General features: G+C 44.9%; 1 protein-coding gene across 3 annotated transcripts in view; it reads left to right on the top strand.

The window, feature by feature from the left end:
• The window catches only part of PNPLA7 (patatin like domain 7, lysophospholipase), a 478,577-nt gene that overhangs the window by 375,551 nt on the left and 83,910 nt on the right, over positions 1-19,116 (top strand). For all 3 annotated transcript variants that reach the window (XM_073599988.1, XM_073599989.1, XM_073599987.1), the window contains one exon: positions 6,181-6,299. In XM_073599988.1, coding sequence (XP_073456089.1) covers positions 6,181-6,299 — 119 coding nt within the window. The remainder of the gene's footprint in view (positions 1-6,180; positions 6,300-19,116) is intronic.

Here is a 19,116-nt window from a genome sequence, read left to right as displayed (position 1 = left end):
CTTCCAGTATCTGAACAGCTTTGGCCATTTCCAGACCATGGGGAGCAAGTCCCCATGGTCGCGTTCACATTTTGGGCACAGGGGTGAATCTCTAATACCCCACTTATAAAGTTGAAGGGGGGTTCTGTATGCCCTATGTAGTATATAGAGGTGTGAGAGTTTCTGGGACGCAGATATTGATACCAGAGGGGCGTTTACAAGGCATACATCCCAACTGTTTCCGTCTATCAATCCAATATCCTCCTCCCAACGCTGTCTGCATGGTAGTCTAGAGGGGTCTTGTATTCTTGCGAGAAGAGCGTTATAACATCTAGATATCATACCCTTTTTAACTTCCTCCAGAAAAACATCCTGTATGATTGGGTGTTCTGTTTGTTGGATCCTAACAGTTCTATTCTGGGTTTGTAAGGCATGACGCAGTTGGAGATATTTATAGAAATTACTATGTGGGATCCCAAACTCTGTTTGAATCTGCTGAAATGATTTAAGGGTGTTATCTTGGTATAATTGTGAGATATATTTGATGCCTGCGTCATCCCAGTTCTTAAAGCCTTTTAGTTTTTGTATTTCTTTAAGTTGTCTGTTTCGCCAGAGAGGCGTGCTGGATAAAAAGCCTGTAATTCCCAGCAGTTTCTTGACATAGGACCAAATTAAAATCAACAATTTAATCGTAGGAGCTTCCGGGTCTAAATGCAAGAATCCCGCCTCCAAGTTTGCCAGTGCTGAATAATTGTTTTCTTCTAGTGTTATAAGTCTACGAATCGGTTCCTTCGGATCCAGCAAGCCCCATCCTCCTAGTTGTTGCAATTGGGATGCCAAATAGTACATTCTGGGATGAGGGACTGCAAGTCCCCCTTCTTCCTTGCCGTGCTGTAATGTTGATAGTTTTATCCTCGCTATTTTTTTCCTCCACACTAGCTCTCTAATTTGGGTCTCTATCCTATCAAACCATCTTTTAGGTATCCATACCGGGGAGTTATTAAAAATATATAGCAGTTGTGGTGCCCAGACCATTTTAATAAGATTAATTCTACCAACTACAGATAGGGGGAGTTTACACCAAGCCCTGCACTTTTCATGGAATTTAGTTAATAGAGGTATTAGGTTCTGGTCAATATAAGTGGCTGGATTAGGAGTCACCTGAATCCCCAGGTAGCAAAACGAGCTTACGTGTTGTATCATCTCTGCACCTAGGGGCAGTGGAGTATTCAGAGGATCAAGCGGCATTAACACCGACTTATCCCAATTAATGGAAAAGCCTGATAATTCTCCAAAATCCTTAATGAGGGACATGACTGTTTGTAATGTATCTTTTGTGTCCCCTAAATAAAGCAAGGTATCATCTGCGTACATGGATGCTACATCCTTATTCATACCCCTTTGGAAGCCTGCTATTCTTGAGTCTCCTCTAATTTTTGCTCCTAAGGGTTCCAGGGCCAAGGCAAATAGCAGGGGCGACAATGGGCACCCCTGCCTGGTGCCTCTAAATAATGGAAAAGGTTCTGAAAGTTCCCCATTAATCCGTATCCTGGCAGTGGGCGCGGCATACAGAAGCTGTATCCATCGAATAAAAGTGTCCCCTAGTCCCATGTTCTGTAACGTTTTCCACAGATAAGGCCACTCGACACTGTCGAAGACCTTAGCTGCGTCAAGTGAAAAAATTGCCCGTATTGTCCACTGGGAGTTGTAGGTTCAGGAATAATCGTCTTATATTTTGGGCCGTGGATCTCGTGGGGATGAACCCGGATTGGTCTCTATGTACTATTTTATGAATTACTTTGGCTAATCTATTTGCTAACATCCGAGCCAGCAGCTTAATATCGGATGTGAGCAGTGAAATGGGCCTATAAGATCCAGGGGAGTTCTCATCCTTACCCGGTTTTAATATAACAATAATGATCGCCTCGTTCATCGAGTTTGGCAATGAGCCCTCTTCTAGTGCCTCATTGTAAACTTTCAGTAATGTAGGAAGCATGGAGTCAGCATAGCGTTTGTATATCTCTGACGGGAGACCATCTACACCTGGTGATTTGTTGTTTTTAGTTTGAGATAAGGCGATGTTTAGTTCCTCTGCTGTTAAAGGGGCATTAAGCATGGTCCTATCTTCTATTGGCAGACTGGGGAGCTCACAGCTTCCTAAGAAATCTTCTATTGCACTGTCAGTGGGCGTAACTTTAGAAGTATAAAGGTCAGCATAGAAATCTCCAAAAACTGTCAGGATATCGGGAGTAGAGCATTTCAGAGTTCCCTGTGCATCACAGATGGCGGAGATGAGAGAGGATGATTGCTGAGACCTAGCCATTACAGCAAGCATATGACCAGTCGTCTCCCCCTCCTCAAAATGTGATTGTTGCAGAAAAAAATGTTTGTTCTCCGCCAGCTGCAATGCCAGCTGCCCGGACATTGTCTGTGCACTCAACCATGCTCTCTTAGTGTCTCCTGTGGGGTCATTAAAGCGGAGCGCCCCCGAAAAAAAATTTTTTAAAAGTCAGCAGCTACAAATACTGCAGCTGCTGACTTTTAAAACATGGACACTTACCTGTCCAGGGCGCCCGCGATGTCGGCACCCGAGGCCGAAGCGTCTCTCCGTCCTCGGGTGCTGCCGCCTCCATCTTCGGTAAGGGAATCAGGAAGTGAAGCCGTGCGGCTTTACTTCCCGGTTCCCTACTGCGCATGCGCGAGTCGCGCAGCGCAATACGGATGGTCCCTGCTGCCTCTGGGACCCGTGTGTTTCCCAGCAGGCAGCGGGGAGGGAGCAGGAAGTGGCGTAAATAACCGCAGATTCTGCGGCTATCTATGCCGGAAGTGGGTACAGATACCTGTAATATACAGGTATCTGTACCCCCCTCCCCCCTGAAAGGTGCCAACTGTGTCACCGGAGGGGGGGAGGAATCTGATGAATGGAAGTTCCACTTTTGGGTGGAACTCCACTTTAATGTAATTGTTCTCAGTCTCGGTGACCCTATTCCGTACCAATAGTTCCCAGGCCTTGGTATCAGTTTTGATCTGTGTTATTGTTTTGATAGGCTGTCCTCTCAAAAAGGCCTTCGCTGCATCCCAGACCACCCCCAGTTTAGCCGTACCAATATTATCCTGTAAAAACTGTTTGAGTGCACCTCGTATGGGGTCTGGTTCAGTAAACAGCGAAAGCCAGAAGGGATTAAGTTTCCATATTGGGCGTCTGATCCCACTTGGTAGTGAGATGGTCACCCAGAAGGCAGAATGGTCAGATATAAGCCTATCTGCATATCCTGATTCCTCTATTAGATGGAGCATCTTGTCATTCCCAAGGCCCAAATCTATTCTAGATAACCCATCATATGAGGCTGAATGACAGGAGTATTTTTTGTCGTCAGGATGCTTAGACCTCCACACATCTATCAGCCCCATTTCTTCCAGTATTCTAGCGAAGGGGGTGCTACTTTTTGTCTGGCATGCTCTAGCAGCAGGTGCAGGTAATTTGTCCCTGAGGAAGTTTAGAAAATTATTATAGTCTCCCATTGCCAGTAAGGGTACCTCTGGGTATTGGGCCATAAAACTCGCCAGGTGTCTAATAATCTCCGAGTTATACGGTGGGGGTATATAAATGCTAGCAAGAATACATCTTAGGCCTGAAATTGTACATAAAAGGAATACATATCTGCCAGCCGGGTCTATGCGTTTTCTAATGCAATTAAATTGAACATCCTTCCGGATCAGTATACTTGCTCCCCTTGAATAGGTGGAGTAGGTTGCATGAAACTGGTTCATATATATTCGCAGGCCAAGACTGGGGGGAGGATCTGCGGAGAAGTGAGTCTCCTGTAAGCAGACTACCCCCGCATTCAGCGACTTGAGATGTCTAAGAACTGCCAGTCGTTTCACTGGATTTCCCAGTCCCCTGACATTCCAAGTCACAATGGTCAATTTAGCCACCCCCATCCCGTTTTAGAAGCATTGACCAGGCCAGCATATCTCTCATTAGGTTTCCCAGGTTGCACATCAACATAACATCTGGAAGAGGAGAAAAACCCCCTCTCCCTATATTATATTTAATTTCTCCTTTCAGAAAATATTTGGGTATCTGTAGACATAAAATCAGGTTCCGAGGCAAAGAAAAATATTCTAGCAGGTTAGCGTATAAGTACAGGAGGCGGTAAATTTTTATCTTAATGTATATTGCTCTGTATGGCATAGCTCTAAGAGTCAACAGTCCACACAACCACCAATGGCTGTAGCGTTAACTATTCCCACACAACAGGTGTGGGGGGGGGGTAAAAAGCCTTGAAAACTCCCAGTCAACCAGCAGGTTAGTTCTTATAGGGGTTTTACAGCTATGGCAGGCACGTATTTCTTCCTTGGTTGCAATCAAAATGGGGGGAAAAAAGCAAAAAGGGGGGGGGTGAAACGAACAAACAGTATTCCTCGGCCGCCTGAACATCGGATGTGAGTGTAGGAACTGTCCACATCAATCAGCAATCTTAAATCGCAAAGGCCCCCCCCCCGCGGCCCAGGCATCCACCCCAGAAGAAAGAGCCGGGGCTCGTCAGGCTATTACATATCCAGGGTTTAACACTTAAGCAGGGACATCTCTTTGTGGTCTGGCAGCTTTAAGGGCCCGCTCTTCACGATCTAGCCATTGAGCCGCCATATCTGGGCGATCAAAAAAACGAGTTTCCCCGAGTGCGACCACACGGGCAGGGTACAACATCGCATATGGCAGATTAAGGTCTCTTAATCTTCTTTTGACATCCATATACTTTGCTCGCTGCTTCTGGAGCTCAGCCGAGAAATCCGGAAACAGGGATATCTTGGAGTTTTCAGCAACCAGCTTGCCTCCCATGGTTCTGGCTTTAGCAAGAATGGCATCTCTATCTTTATAGTTTAGGAGCTTAAACAGAAAAGCACGAGGGTGATTGCCAGGGGGTAGTGGGCGAGATGGTACTCTATGCGCCCTTTCCACCGCAAATAGCGGAGAGAAGGCTTCTTTTCCAAATGTAGTGAGAAGCCATTGTTCGATGAAGGTGACCGGGTCTTTACCCTCTATCCTTTCCGGAAATCCTAAGGCGCGGACATTGTTGCGACGCATGCGATTTTCAAAATCATCCAAGCGTGCTGCATGCTGATCTGCGAGATGGCAGTTATACTTTAAGTCTCTTTGCATGGGTACTAAATCATCTTCAATCACACTGACCCTGCTTTCTATTGCCGCTGTGCGCTCTCTTAACTTTTGCATGTCCTGTCTCACAAAGGATATCTCAGCTTTAACACCTTTAACTTCATCTGTCAGGGTTGAGATGGATCTGTTACATATAGTCACTGCTGAGAGTATGTCTCTGAGAGTGGGTTCAGCATTATCTAGGGGCAGGGTTGGTGTCTGAGTGCCCTGATATGACTGTGAATCTGTACTCACTGCTGCCCAGTCAGCAGGGGATCCAGTGCCATCCTCCAGTGGAATGGTGTTATCCATCTCCAGCTGGCTTCCTTCCTCTTCACTGAGGTCAGATGTGGGTGATGGTAGTTCCTTTGAGGTTTTATTGCCAAACAGGAGCTTCTGGGCAGCCTCTTTATACTTCTCCTTTTGTGATCGCTGTGGCAAAGCCACCACCATCCTTACCCCGTTTTGGCATATTATTCCGCCGCAAATCGAACGGCTGGACGGGTCGGCTGATGCCCAGATAGTGTGCGGTTCCGATCGGGGGTGTCAGCGGGCTGGATGGGTAATCCACAGGATTATTGTCAGGATTTTCGGCGGAGCTGAGGAGAAGTGCGTCCTGCTACATGCGCTGCCTGGCCACGCCCCCCTCTGACCTAATTTTTAGTTCACATGCAGCATGATTGGGATAGGAATGAAAAAAATTGCTGAAGCCAGAGACTGCTAGGTTTGACTGTAGACAGGAGGATGCCTCCCTGGGACCAATGCAGGGGAAACACTTTTAACTCCTATCGTTCCCTAACAGGGAATTTTTGGCTAGGTCACAAGGAATAAATAAGTGATAAAATTGCCCTTGATTTCACGTCCTAGGATAGCCCAAATGGATGCTCTCCACTGAGCTGTATACTGTTTTAGATCAGCGTTAATATCAGGGTGTTTACTGTCAAACTATGTAATGTGAATATATAGATATTGGCGTGAAGTCCTCTAATTATCTGCTCTGAATTGTTAACTAGCTGTATGTTCATATTCTTGCCTCTGCACAGATCGAAATGTACGAGAGAGTATCTCAGAAACCCCCGGACCGCCATTGTGATTTTTCTCGTCTTGCCAGAGTGCTCACAGGAAACGCTATAGCGTTAGTGCTGGGAGGAGGCGGAGCAAGGTAAGATCTAAATATGTAGTACAATTGCAGCATAACCATGTTCAGAATTGTAGCTAAAAACAGAGTATTTAGCATGCCAGGTCTTATGCAAAAATCTGTATTCATTCTTAAAGGAGAAGTACAGCCAAAGCTCATTTGGCTGTACTTCTCCTGTGCACTCCTGTGACCCGTTTTCAGCAGACAGCGGGCTAACGTCACAGCACCGATCCAGGCTCGGGAAAGATCACGACCATATGGTCGGTATCCGCTGACATGCCTGGACCGTCACCCGGCTCAGCCTCTCAGCAAGCTGCTTAAGCCTTAGCTGGCTGCTCACGCCCCCTCCACAGCCCAGCACTCCAGTGAGAGCAGAGCGCTAGTGACTGACAGTCACCACCTCTTTGCTTAGGGAGAACCAAGCAGTCAGCAGTGTTTAATCGCTCGGCTCTCAGCCTTAGAGCCAGCGGGCAACAGATGCAGCGTTGTACCGATGCTGCATCCACCTAGATAAGTATGATTAAAAAAATAAAAGTTCCCATACTTCTCTTTTAACCACTTCAGCCCCAGAAGGATTTACCCCCTTCCTGACCAGAGCACTTTTTGCGATACGGCACTGCGTCGCTTTAACTGACAATTGCGCGGTCGTGTGACGTTGTACCCAAACAAAATTGACGTCCTTTTATTCCCACAAATAGAGCTTTCTTTTGGTGGTATTTGATCACCTCTGTGGTTTTTATTTTTTGCGCTATAAACAAAAATGAGTGTCAATTTTGAAAAAAAAAACAATATTTTTTACTTTTTGCTATAATAAATATCCCAAAAATAATATAAAAAAAAATTTCTTCCTCAGTTTAGGCCGATGTGTATTCTTCTACATATTTTTGGTTAAAAAAAAAACGCATTAAGCGTATATTTTTTTATTAGTAATGGCAGCGATCTGCGATTTTTATCATGACTGCGACATTGTGGCGGACACTTTTGACACTACTTTGGGACCATTGACATTTATACAGCGAACAGTGCTGTAAAAATGCACTGATTACCTTGTAAATGACACTGGCAGGGAAGGGGTTAAACACTAGGGGCGCTCAAGGGGTTAACTGTGTTCCCTCACTGTGTTCTAACAATAGGGCGGATGGGCTCACTAGAACATGACAGAGATCACTGATCACTCCCGATCACTGGGAGCAGTAGATCCCTGTCATGCTGCTAGGCAGAACAGGGAAATGCCTTGTTTACATAGGCATCTCCCCATTCTGCCTCTCCGTGTCATGATCGCAGGCCACCAGCGGACATAGAGTCCGCGGGACCAGCGGGCGCGCGCCCACTTGCCCGCGATTTAAGGGGGACCTACAGGTACGCCCATTTGCACAGCCATGCCATTGCATCATTGTGCGCTGGTCGGTAAGCGGTTCAATTATTAGTAGTTATTATTATTATTACTTTTACATAATTTATTTATTTTTGTGTGCCTCTCACCCCATCTCCCCCATTTATTATTGCTTGCTTTGACGTAAGTGGGCCATACACTAGTAGATTTTCAAACAAAATTTCTAATCAGTACATTCAATGACATGATGAATGTCATTCAGAAGTACTAAAAAAATGTTTGCTTGTAACATTTGATTTTGGAATAGATAATAGTAATAGTAATAGACTTTCCCGAATGAAAACGACCTTCACTGTTAGAAATGTGTTCATTTGTGAAACATTTTCCATGCTGCTTCTTCTAACATTCCTTTATCTACGGTCGAAAAGGAATATCAATTTGAGTCCAAAAATGATTAGAAACAAATAAATGTTGTTAAAGAAGAATTCCAGGTATGGATTTATTATATGCTGCATTGGTCCAGCTTGCCCCTATAAGCTGGAAATATTAAAATAGATAGTGCCACTTCAGTGATCTCCATTTGCTTCCAGGTCCCATGCAGAGCGGCTGGCCTAATGCATTGTGAACAAAGGTGGTTGGCCGCTCAGCACAGGCACCATTCAGAGAATGCGTTGAATGAATGCAGAGTGTTTTGTGATTGGACAAGATGGAGAGCATGACATCACTTCTCCGCCACCATCAATTAAAGAATGCTTTGCATTCATTCAGAATATGCAAAGCATCCACTGAATGGAGCCCGTGCTGAGCGGCCAACCTCTTGTGTTCAGTAAGCAGGTGTGCAGCCTCTCTGCATTGGGCTCAGAAGCAAGCGGAAATCGCTGGGGTAGCAGTGTCAGCTTTAGTGATCTCCAGCTCCTAGGGGCATTGGCCAGATATATACATATGTATGGTTTACTGTATACATAACTATGTACTGTGTAATATAGCCATGCCTGGAAGTATTCTTTAAAACAAGACTTTTTGAACACAATTCTACTAGTGTATGGCCAGCTTTAGTCTGACTCTTCAGTCTGAGAACTAGGCTAGCCATACACCTATAGATTTATCTAATGCAGGCTGGGGGCTGAACAAGAAAAATCCACTAAATTACTCCATTCACGCTAATTAACATAGATTGAAGACTCTCCCCTGCTGGCTATTGCATTCTAACAGCCAGCGCCCGAGGCTTTCAGAATACCTGAACAGTGGCTTGATCTGATTGGCTGCAGTCATTGTTAAGCATACAAATTTCCACCTGGCTCCTTCGATGAGTCGATTGAAAAAACAACTTTTTGATTAGCTGGGCCATCCACGGCTCAGATTTTGGCCAATTCAGCAGGCATTAACTTAAATTCGATCAGTGTATGGCAGGACTTAGAATGAGACATCAATGTCCTGTCAACTGCCTGTACTCACACATGGTCTCCCAGCTTCTAACTGAACCTAAGGTTTTTATTAGTATGTTAAAATAAATATAAACCACTACAGAGCTTTGTTGTTTTGTACTGTTCAAATTCAGAGGCTGGAAGGTCCTATAAATGATCAAGCAGACAGCAAGTGCATGCTGTCAGTAGAAGCAGTGAAGATTCCTTATTCAACACATGCACTTTGTTTTCTATTGTTTTATTTAAGTTTCTATAAGTGGGAGTTTTATCCCATTACGGTACCTTCCATTACAGCATGGTACAGGTGCAGGATTGTACACAGTGTATAGACATGGAAATATCGCCTTCTGGTAGAGCAGAGTTGTCAAGTAACCTCCTGGCACAGAACACAACTGCACCTGTTGGTACACAATGTGCTTATCCCTTCACTATTAATCATAATTGGCCTTTCTTTCCTGAGAGGGCTTTACAATGAAGCTCTTTGTTCCCTCCCTGTTATTCCCGCAGGTAAATTCTCTGCAGAGATACAACATATTGTATCCCTATGTGACAGGATAAACAGTTTATATTTTGAGGAACCCTGCTCAGGCCATATTACAGGCTCTCTGATATCCTCCCATCCCACAGGGGATATAAGGACAGAGGATTCAGAAATGCTCTTATAGATAAAACTCCATTCCTTCCAAACACAATTCCACCCCCACATATCTTCTGGGTGCGTAGGCCCGGCATCTGTTCCCGGCTCTCGCTTAAAGGCCAAACGTCACATTGTCTTCTTCACTGAGAGTGAAATAAAAATGTATGTGACAAGGAGACATGATGAACTCTGTCATTATAGAAGGGATGTGTGGATAGGAGTAGAGGAGGCTTTAAGTTTCATCAGCATGGGGACACACATACTATACCTGCCTGATTATGTGTACATACAGTATCTCACAAAAGTGAGTACACCCCTCACATTTTTGTAAATATTTTATTATATCTTTTCATGTGACAACACTGAAGAAATGACACTTTGCTACAATGTAAAGTAGTGAGTGTACAGCTTGTATAACAGTGTTAGGCCTCATGTACACTGCTGCTGGTAAATGGACGTTTAGGAGCAGTTGGGCGTTTTTCTCAGCTGCCCCTGAACTCTCCTCTATGTTATCTTATCAGTACATGTACACGGGGTTGTTTATAGTCATTTCTAGGCAGTTGAGTTTAGAAGCATTTTTTGGAACCCCAAAAAATACGTTCAGGACGGATGTTCAGAGGAATATGAAACGCCAAATGCCGTCTGTAACAGCTTGTATATGCCGTAACTCGCGTTTAGCTGCGTTTAATTTTTAGCTATTTGGAAAAAAAAAATGTAATATTTTTTTAAAAACGCTTCTAAACGCAAACACGACTAAACGCGGCATGTAAGCACGGCAAAACGGATGTTTTAAACGTCAGTTATTATCTGTCAAGTTAAATCGTTCAGGAGAGGTTGTAAAAACGTCTTGTGTACATGAAGCCTAAATTTGCTGGGCCCTCAAAATAACTCAACACACAGCCATTAATGTCTAAACTGCTGGCAACAAAAGTGAAAATGTCCAAATTGGGCCCAATTAGCCATTTTCCCTCCCTGGTATCATGTGACTCGCTAGTGTTAAATTTGGTGTTATCGCTCTCACTCTTTTATACTGGTCACTGGAAGTTCAACATGGCACCTCATGGCAAAGAACTCTCTGAGGAGCTGAAAAAAAGAATTGTTGCTCTACATAAAGATGGCCTAGGCTATAAGAAGACCCTGAAACTGAGCTGTAACAAGGTGGCCAAGACCATACAGCGGTTTAACAGGACAGGTTCCACTCAGAACAGGCCTCATCATGGTCGACCAAAGAAGTTGAGTTCATGTGCTCAGCATCATATCCAGAGGTTGTCTTTGTGAAATAGACGTATGAGTGCTGCCAGCATTGCTGCAGAGGTTGAAGGGGTCAGCCTGTCAGTGATCAGACCATATGCCGCACACTGCATCAAATTGGTCTGCATGACTGTCATCCCAGAAGGAAGCCTCTTCTAAAGATGATGCACAAGAAAGCCCACAAACAGTTTGCTGAAGACAAGCAGACTAAGGACATGGATTACTGGAACCATGTCCTGTGGTCTGATGAGACCAAGATAAACTTATTTGGTTCAGATGGTGTCAAGCATGTGTGGCGGCAACCAGGTGAGGAGTACAAAGACAAGTGTGTCTTGCCTACAGTCAAGCATGGTGGTGGCAGTGTCATGGTCTGGGGCTGCATGAGTACGGCTGGCACTGGGAAGCTTCAGTTCATTGAGGGAACCATGGATGCCAACATGTACTGTGACATATTAAAGCAGAGCATGATCCCCTCCCTTCGGAGACTGGGCCACAGGGCAGTATTCCAACATAACGACCCCAAACACACCTCCAAGACGACCAGTGCCTTGCTAAAGAAGCTGAGGGTAAAGGTGATGGACTGGCTAAGCATAACCCCAAACCTAAACCCTATTGAGCATCTGTGGGGCATCCTCAAATGGAAGGTGAAGCAGCGCAAGGTCTATAACATCCACCAGCTCCGTGATGTCATCATGGAGGAGTGGAAGAGGACTCCAGTGGTAACCTGTGAAGCTCTGGTGAACTCCACGCCCAAGATGGTTAAGGCAGTGCTGGAAAATAATGGTGGCCACACAAAATATTGACACTGGGCCCAATTTGGACATTTTCACTTAGGGGTGTAGTCACTTTTGTTGCCAGCGGTTTAGACATTAATGGCTGTGTGTTGAGTTATTTTGAGGGTACAACAAATTTACACTGTTATACAAGCTGTACACTCACTACTTTACGTTGTAGCAAAGTGTCATTTCTTCAGTGTTGTCACATGAAAACATATAATAAAATATTTACAAAAATGTGAGGGGTGTACTCGCTTTTGTGAGATACTGTATATCTCTCCACCATTAAACTTCTTCTTAAACTGCTGATTGCCTGACTGCCATGCAGATCATATGGCTTCAATAAGGTTTCCTATAAAGCAAATTGTGCTTTGCCCATGTAGAGTCAAGAAACAGGTTCACTTCTTCCCCCCTGCACACCTTTCTTTTGCACCCCTGCCAATCTGTTTAGCTGCCAGGATTAAAATGGATACCTGGTTCTTCTAGGTATGGAGAACATTGTGATCCACTTAAAGGGGTTGTAAACCTATTTGTTCTTTCACCTTAATGCAGCCCAGCCCCCCCCCCCCTGTTTTACTTACCTGAGCCCTGGAACTTGACCCACGGGCACACGCTGTCTCTCTGCCCGGGGTTCTCGGCTCTTGATTGGATAGATTGATAGCAGCGCAGCCATTGGCTCCCGCTGGTGTCAATCAAATCCAATGATGTGGGGGGCGGGGCCGAGTCCTGCATTCAGCCTCTATGGACGTTAAATGCTTGACTTGGGAGCGCGCCCGCAAGGTAATCCCCCGGGAGAGCAATTCTCCTAGGGGGTTATCTGATGTAGGGAGGAGCCGTGTGAGCTGCTGGGGGACCCTAGAAGAGGATGTTCGGGGGCCACTCTGTGCAAAACGAGCTGCACAGTGGAGGTAAGTATGATATGTTTGTTATTTAAAAAAAAAAAACTAACCCCTACAATCACTTTAATGTGATGGTGTTTGTGCTCACTGATTGGCCCAGCATTGTCAGTGAGGGACTGGGATTTCCTCATCCTTGTGTACGCTCCAACTGGAGTGATCAGTTAGAGAGCTTCTTTTCCTTACTCCCAGCAGCTGAACAGAGTTGCGGTGGAGTGAAGGAAAGGGGTGTATGTGCTGCTGGTGAGCATGTCATTACAGTGAATATGTTGGTTTGCCCTGAAAGGGCCAAGCACAGTTTCATTTTATTGCAAGACCATTACAGACACCAAATTATTTTGGATGCTTGGTTTAGAGCTGGGGTGTCAAATTCCATTTCATTGTGGGCCACATCAGCATTATGGTTGCCCTTAAAGGGCTGATTGTATCTGTAATACTAGATGTCCAGAGCACCCCCCCCCCTTAAATCAGATGTCAAGAGCCCCCCCCCCCACCATCAGAAGTTAAGTCCCCCCTTACATCACAGTGCACCCCTCTTACAAGGAGGTGCTGGGGCTACAAAGAGGAGCACAGGCTCTGTCTGAGGAGTTCTGTCCACTCTGCTGCTGACTGCGGAGACAAGGTTGCTGATTGGGGGGGTGTGGCAGCTGCAGTAGAGGTGTGAGGGGAACATGAAATGGCCTGACAAAGTGGATTGGCCCGTGGGCCTTATGTTTGAGACGTGGTCTGGAAGAGGACCAAAGGAGGGCAGCAGTCAGCTGCCGGAGCCTGCTGAATGCTGAGACCAGTGGAGGCAGAGACAAAGCGGTTCTGCAGCTGCACAGAGAAGCGCAGGCTCTGTTGGAGGAGTTCTGTCCTCCTCTCTGATGACGACTGTGGAGACAAGATGGGGGCTGACACTAGGGGGGGAGGCTGCAGTAGAGGTGTGAGGGTGGCATGAAATGGTCTGGCGGACTGGATTCAGCCCATGGGCCTTGTGTTTGAGACATGAGGTTTAGAGGATAGGCTATTTGCTATTATAAGGCCTGCCAGCTTTGGTGACAGGGACAAGAATAATGTCTTATTTAAAGATGAAACAGCGGTCACAGTGATGTGAGAACAGTAGAAAAGTTGAACAATGTCCTGCTGATTTAATATTTAAAGCTTTAATCTATTTGTGCAATTTGGGTCAGAATAAGCAAGTACAAGGGATTCTTTTAGCAAAGATGGTTCTAGTATGTCTATCTCTTTGCCCCCAAGGCAGCATTTTCTAGCTCACATTCAATAAATAAATTAATAATGAGTACAGTCTGATATACCCAAAGGGAGCACTTAAGATCGTAAGAGGCTGATTGCCTAGCATAAGCACTATACAAATGTCCTTGTACAGTATCGTTCCTGGGGGATGATGATTGCCTCCCTCCCTTCGCCACCCAGCTTGTCTGGGGAAAAGCCACCCTGTCCCATTTTCTCATATTTCTTCTGTTTTCTCTTCAAACTGCTTTACTAGAGTGTAATACTTCTCCGTCAGTGATCTGGTCTTCATACGTCACATGATGAAAACGTCATCCGCCAGGGTGACACATGTCAGCCAGATGATTACAGCTATCAGGATACAGGCAATATAATTATATCTTATTATCATCATTGTGTAACTACAGAGTACTATTATACTTCCACTGAACTAACAATATAGACAAGACTAGAACACAAGCATTTACGAATATTGGGTATTATAATGTTAATAAGGATATTCAATGTATGATTAGTGCAGACTTTTACATCTAGCACAAAAATGCAAAGTTGCCTTCAAATATCATATCACACAGGAAAGGAAGTTTCACCTTGCCATACATATAGGACAGTTAAAGGAAACCTGGCCTGGCAAAATGCACCAGCATTTCTCCTTTTATATTAGCTTATAAAGTGCCTCTGAACTTGCTAGCAAATATGGTTTCTTTTTAAAGTGTAACTGAACTCCTAAAATGACGATTTGCTATGTTATAGGGGAAATGTATAAATGTTAATTGTGTTTAAGCAGCATCCTTACAAATGCACTTTTTTGGCCTTGTTCACTCAGGGCGTACAGTACTGTATTTACCTGCACATGGATGCAAAGGTGTTCCATGCACTCCCATGCAGACAGACCCCATGATTTCTATTGGGACACAGAGACTGCACACACAGCCGCTGTGTCCCAATATGACATCTACTGTATGTGGGTGCAGTTGCATTTGGGGACCCGCACACACCCTGATGTCTCATATCAGGACACATCGTCTGCGTTCCAATAGACATTAATAGAACTCCCTGTACAGGGATGCACAGAATACTATGTATCCCTGTGCAGGTAAGCATGGCCCTGCACAGGCATACGGTATTATACACCCTGTGTGAAGGAGGCCTGGAATCCAGCCTGAAAAATAGTGCTCTTCATGTTAGGATGCCCAGGTACTCCCATGCGTACAGCGTACAAGTGTGAAATCAAGGGCACTGCTGCCTCTGACTGCTAATTCTAATTAAATTTGGGGTGATATTTTATGATGTCACTACTGTGCTGCTCTCTATTCACCTTGCTGGAGGCTCTTACACCAGTAAGCATACCTCCCAACTTTTAAACTTGACCAGAGGGACAATTTGTAAAGGGGCAAAATGTGGCACGGGTGTGTGGGTTTGACCATATGGATGTAGTTTACAGATATTCCTGCAGCAGCTTTGATAAGCATCCTACTTGGCACTGGAAGTTTAATATAAGGACAGAAACATCCAATAAGGTATTGTTCAATAAGACAAGCTCGCTCCCCTCACTATTGACAGAATCAGGCCTCGACCCCTACAACCCTGGCAAACAGATAACACCAGACGTCTCTAAAACCATAGCCGCGCTGTTAAGCGTCTGTGGGATAAGACTTCAACCAATACAAATCTGCACTCCAAAAATACAATTCTTGCCTCCACACTGCCAAGCAGACCTATTTTATCACACCTTCTCATCCAGTCCCCATCAACTCTTCTCTACCTTTAACTCTCTACTTCGTCCTCCACTGCTTCCACCCATTAACTCACTCACTGCCCAGGAGATTGCTAGTCACTTTAAAAATAAGAATGATTCAATTTGTGATGAAATCTCCACTCTACAGGTATCTCCCCCACTTAACACCCCATGTCAACAGATACAATTAAAACTCCCCTTTTTCAAACCTGCTACTATAGACAAAGTTGCTAAACTTTTTTCCAACGCCCACCTAACCACCTGTCCCTTGGACATTATACCTTCTGACTCTATCCTACACTCTCTGACCTACATCTTCAATTTCTCCCTCTCTTCTGGCATCTTCCCCAATGCTCTAAAACCTGCACTGGTCACCCCCATACTTAAAAAGCCCTACCAATCTTAACAATCTATGCCCTATCTCCTTGCTCCCCTTTTAATCTAAACTTCTTTAACGTCTGGTCTACAACCAACCGAGTGACCACCTCATTAAGAATAACCTTGATCCCCTTCAGTCTGGATTTTGTCCTCAACACTCCACAGAAACTGCTGTTCTAAAACTCACAAATGACTTACTAACCACAAAAACCAACAAACACTATTCTGTACTCCTACTTCTGAACCTTTCGGCTGCCTTTGATACGGTTGACCGCCCCCTCCTCCTCAAACTTTTATCCCTTGGTCTCTGCGACAGTGTTCTTCACTGGCTCTCATCCTACCACACCTTCAGTGTCACTGTCACTTACAATTGTACTTCCTCCTCTTCTCCTCCTTTCTCCGTCGGGGTCTCCCAAGGTTCTGTTCTTGGACCACTCCTATTTTCCCTGTCGAGAGCAATGGCACAATCATCCACCCATCCCCACATGCCAGGGTGCTAGGTGTTATCCTGGATTCTGAACTCTTCTTTTGGCCCCACGTCCAATCCCTTTCAAAGCTTGCCGCCTCAACCTCCGCAACATCTCCAAACCTTATCCCTTCCTAACCAATGAAACTACAAAGCTCCTGATTTACTCCCTGGTTACCTCTCGCCTTGACTACTGCAACTCCCTCCTCATTGGCTTACCTCTAAATAGGCTATTTCCCCTTCAGTCCATCATAAATGCTGCTGCCAGACTGATCCACCTCACAAACCGTTCAGTATCTGCTACTCCTATCTGCCAATCCCTCTATTGGCTGCCACTCACCCAACAAATTCAATTCAGATTACTAACAATAACTTACAAAGCCATCCACAACTCTGCCCCCAGCTACAACATTAGCTTAGTCTCAAAATACCAACCTAATCATCCTCTTTGTTCCTCCCAAGACCTACCTCCCTCATCACCTCTTCCTATATTCACCTCCAGGACTTCTCCCAACCTCTGGAATGCCCTACCACAATCTGTCAGAATATCTCCAAAGCTATGCACTTTTATGCGATCCCTGAAAACTTTTCTCTTCGAAGAAGCCTATCCTGCCTCCACGTAACAACTGTACTCTCATTTTCTTCATTAGATCATCCCCCACAGCTTTTTACCCTTTTGTATCACTTGACCCTACCTCCTAGATTGTAATCTCTAATGAGAAGGGCCCTCTGATTCCTTCTGTATTGAATTGTATTGTAAATGTATTGTCTGCCCAAACATTGTAGTGCTACGCAAACTCTTGGCGCTATCTAAATCCTGTATGATAAAAAATAATAATAATAATGTATTCAGCTAGCTACAACCCTTAGTACAGTCTGTTTATAGTGCAGCAACCCAACAGCTCTTGCAGAGAATACAGTGATAAACACCAACAAATGCACAACATAGTGTCTATTGACAAGGCTCAGGATTGTGTAGGGCACAGAGTTCAAGGACTCAGGCCAGCGTCCCAGCCAGTTCAAATTCCTCCCTCCTCCAAGTTCATATCCCCCTAGTACAGATTTGCCTTCACTGCTTCAAATCCTCACCAAGTATAAATTTTATCCAGAGCCTTAACTCTCCTCAGGCACAGTCCACTCTCCTAGCCCCTGTTCAGTACAGACCACCCCCACAAGACAAACCCCCCCTTTTCCAAACTGTTTTAGTACAGACTACCCCTATAACGCATACCACCCTCCCAGCCCCTTCTTAATACAGACCACTTCCTCCCCTTCAGTAGAGACCCCTTCCCTCCTGTACAAAGCCCTCCCCACCAGTACAGAGCCCCCCCCTCAATACACACACCCTCCCTCCCTCTTGTACAGACTCCTCCCTCCTCTTAAGCTCACTCACCACTGAAGTCAAAGAGGAGCTTCCCTTAGCTAGCTATATAAATGAGCTGTGGACACAGCATATGGAGCAAAGCCTTTGCGAAACTCCGCTCCTGTACACTGAATAGCGGAAGTAGGGTCTAAATGTGGAACAGTCTCGCACAGCCTGAAACTGCAGGGAAGTATTAGTAAGCAGAGCCATGTCTTTAACAAAATTGATGTTTCTACACAGAGGCACAGTGCAGAACAAAGCACGGTAAGTCAGTATTGGAGAAAGAACAGCTACAGGGAGACCAAAGGCACTGGTGACTTGTCAGAGATGGGCTTGGGTGTGTTTGGGTTCCTAGTCCCAACCCACCTGCCTGAGCCCGCCAGGAAGCCGACACTGCACACCGCTAATCACTGGCAGTGAGACATTTCCTGATCTGTGCAGCTGCGGACTGGGAAATGTCCTACTGCCGGTGTTCAGCAGTGTCGGGTTTCTGGCAAGATCGGGCAGGTGGGTTGGGACTAGGAATCCAAACGTGCCCGAGCCCATTCCTGGTGACTATACCTTCGCCCTCTGCCGTCCATTTTTGTCCAGAGCTTGCAGGATTGAGGCACTGCTCAGATGACTCAGAGTTCTGTAAACAGGCCTTTTCAGCATTGTATCAGTAAAGCTACAAAGCTTAACACGAAAAGGATGCTAAAGTCCCACCTGCTGGTTATAAATGAGGATGTAGAATATTGATATGCAATGTTTTATATTCAGTATTGTCCTGACCAAACGTAATACAGTGTTTTAGCTCAGACCATAATAAAGAAAATAGAAAAAATAATGGCTTAATGGTTGGCACTCCTGCTTTGCAACATTGGGGCTCTTGGTTCAAATCCCAATTAGAACAATATCTGCATGGAGTATTCTATTTTCCTTCTATGCCCCAAAAATATGCTGACCAGTTATATTTTGGCTCCAGTCTAAATAGGGCCTAGTAAAAGTATATGCATTCACGTGTCTGTGTTTGTATTCATATGAAGTAGGGACCTTAGATTGCAAAGGACCTTCGAGGACTGTTAAAGCAGAAAGCACAAACAGCTAATTTAATGAGCAAATTTGGTTTCCTCAATTATATGTACACATATGATTACAAATTGTAGTACATATAGTAACACAGTTTTAAAACACATAAAAGCTTATTCAAATCCAAAACTTGTTTTTAAAATTTTGAAAGAATATTGGAAAGGTTAAACCCCTCTCAGTTTTTTTTTTTTTTGCTGTCTGTGTCCTTTTCTATTTTTTTGGTGACCACTGTCACCAGGACTGAAAGTGAGGCAATCTCCATAATTTTAGTTTGTCAC

This window comes from Aquarana catesbeiana, linkage group LG09 (assembly GCF_042186555.1).
Source record: "Aquarana catesbeiana isolate 2022-GZ linkage group LG09, ASM4218655v1, whole genome shotgun sequence".
In the NCBI taxonomy this organism is placed as follows: domain Eukaryota; kingdom Metazoa; phylum Chordata; class Amphibia; order Anura; family Ranidae; genus Aquarana; species Aquarana catesbeiana.
This window is presented reverse-complemented; position numbering and strand designations above follow the sequence as displayed.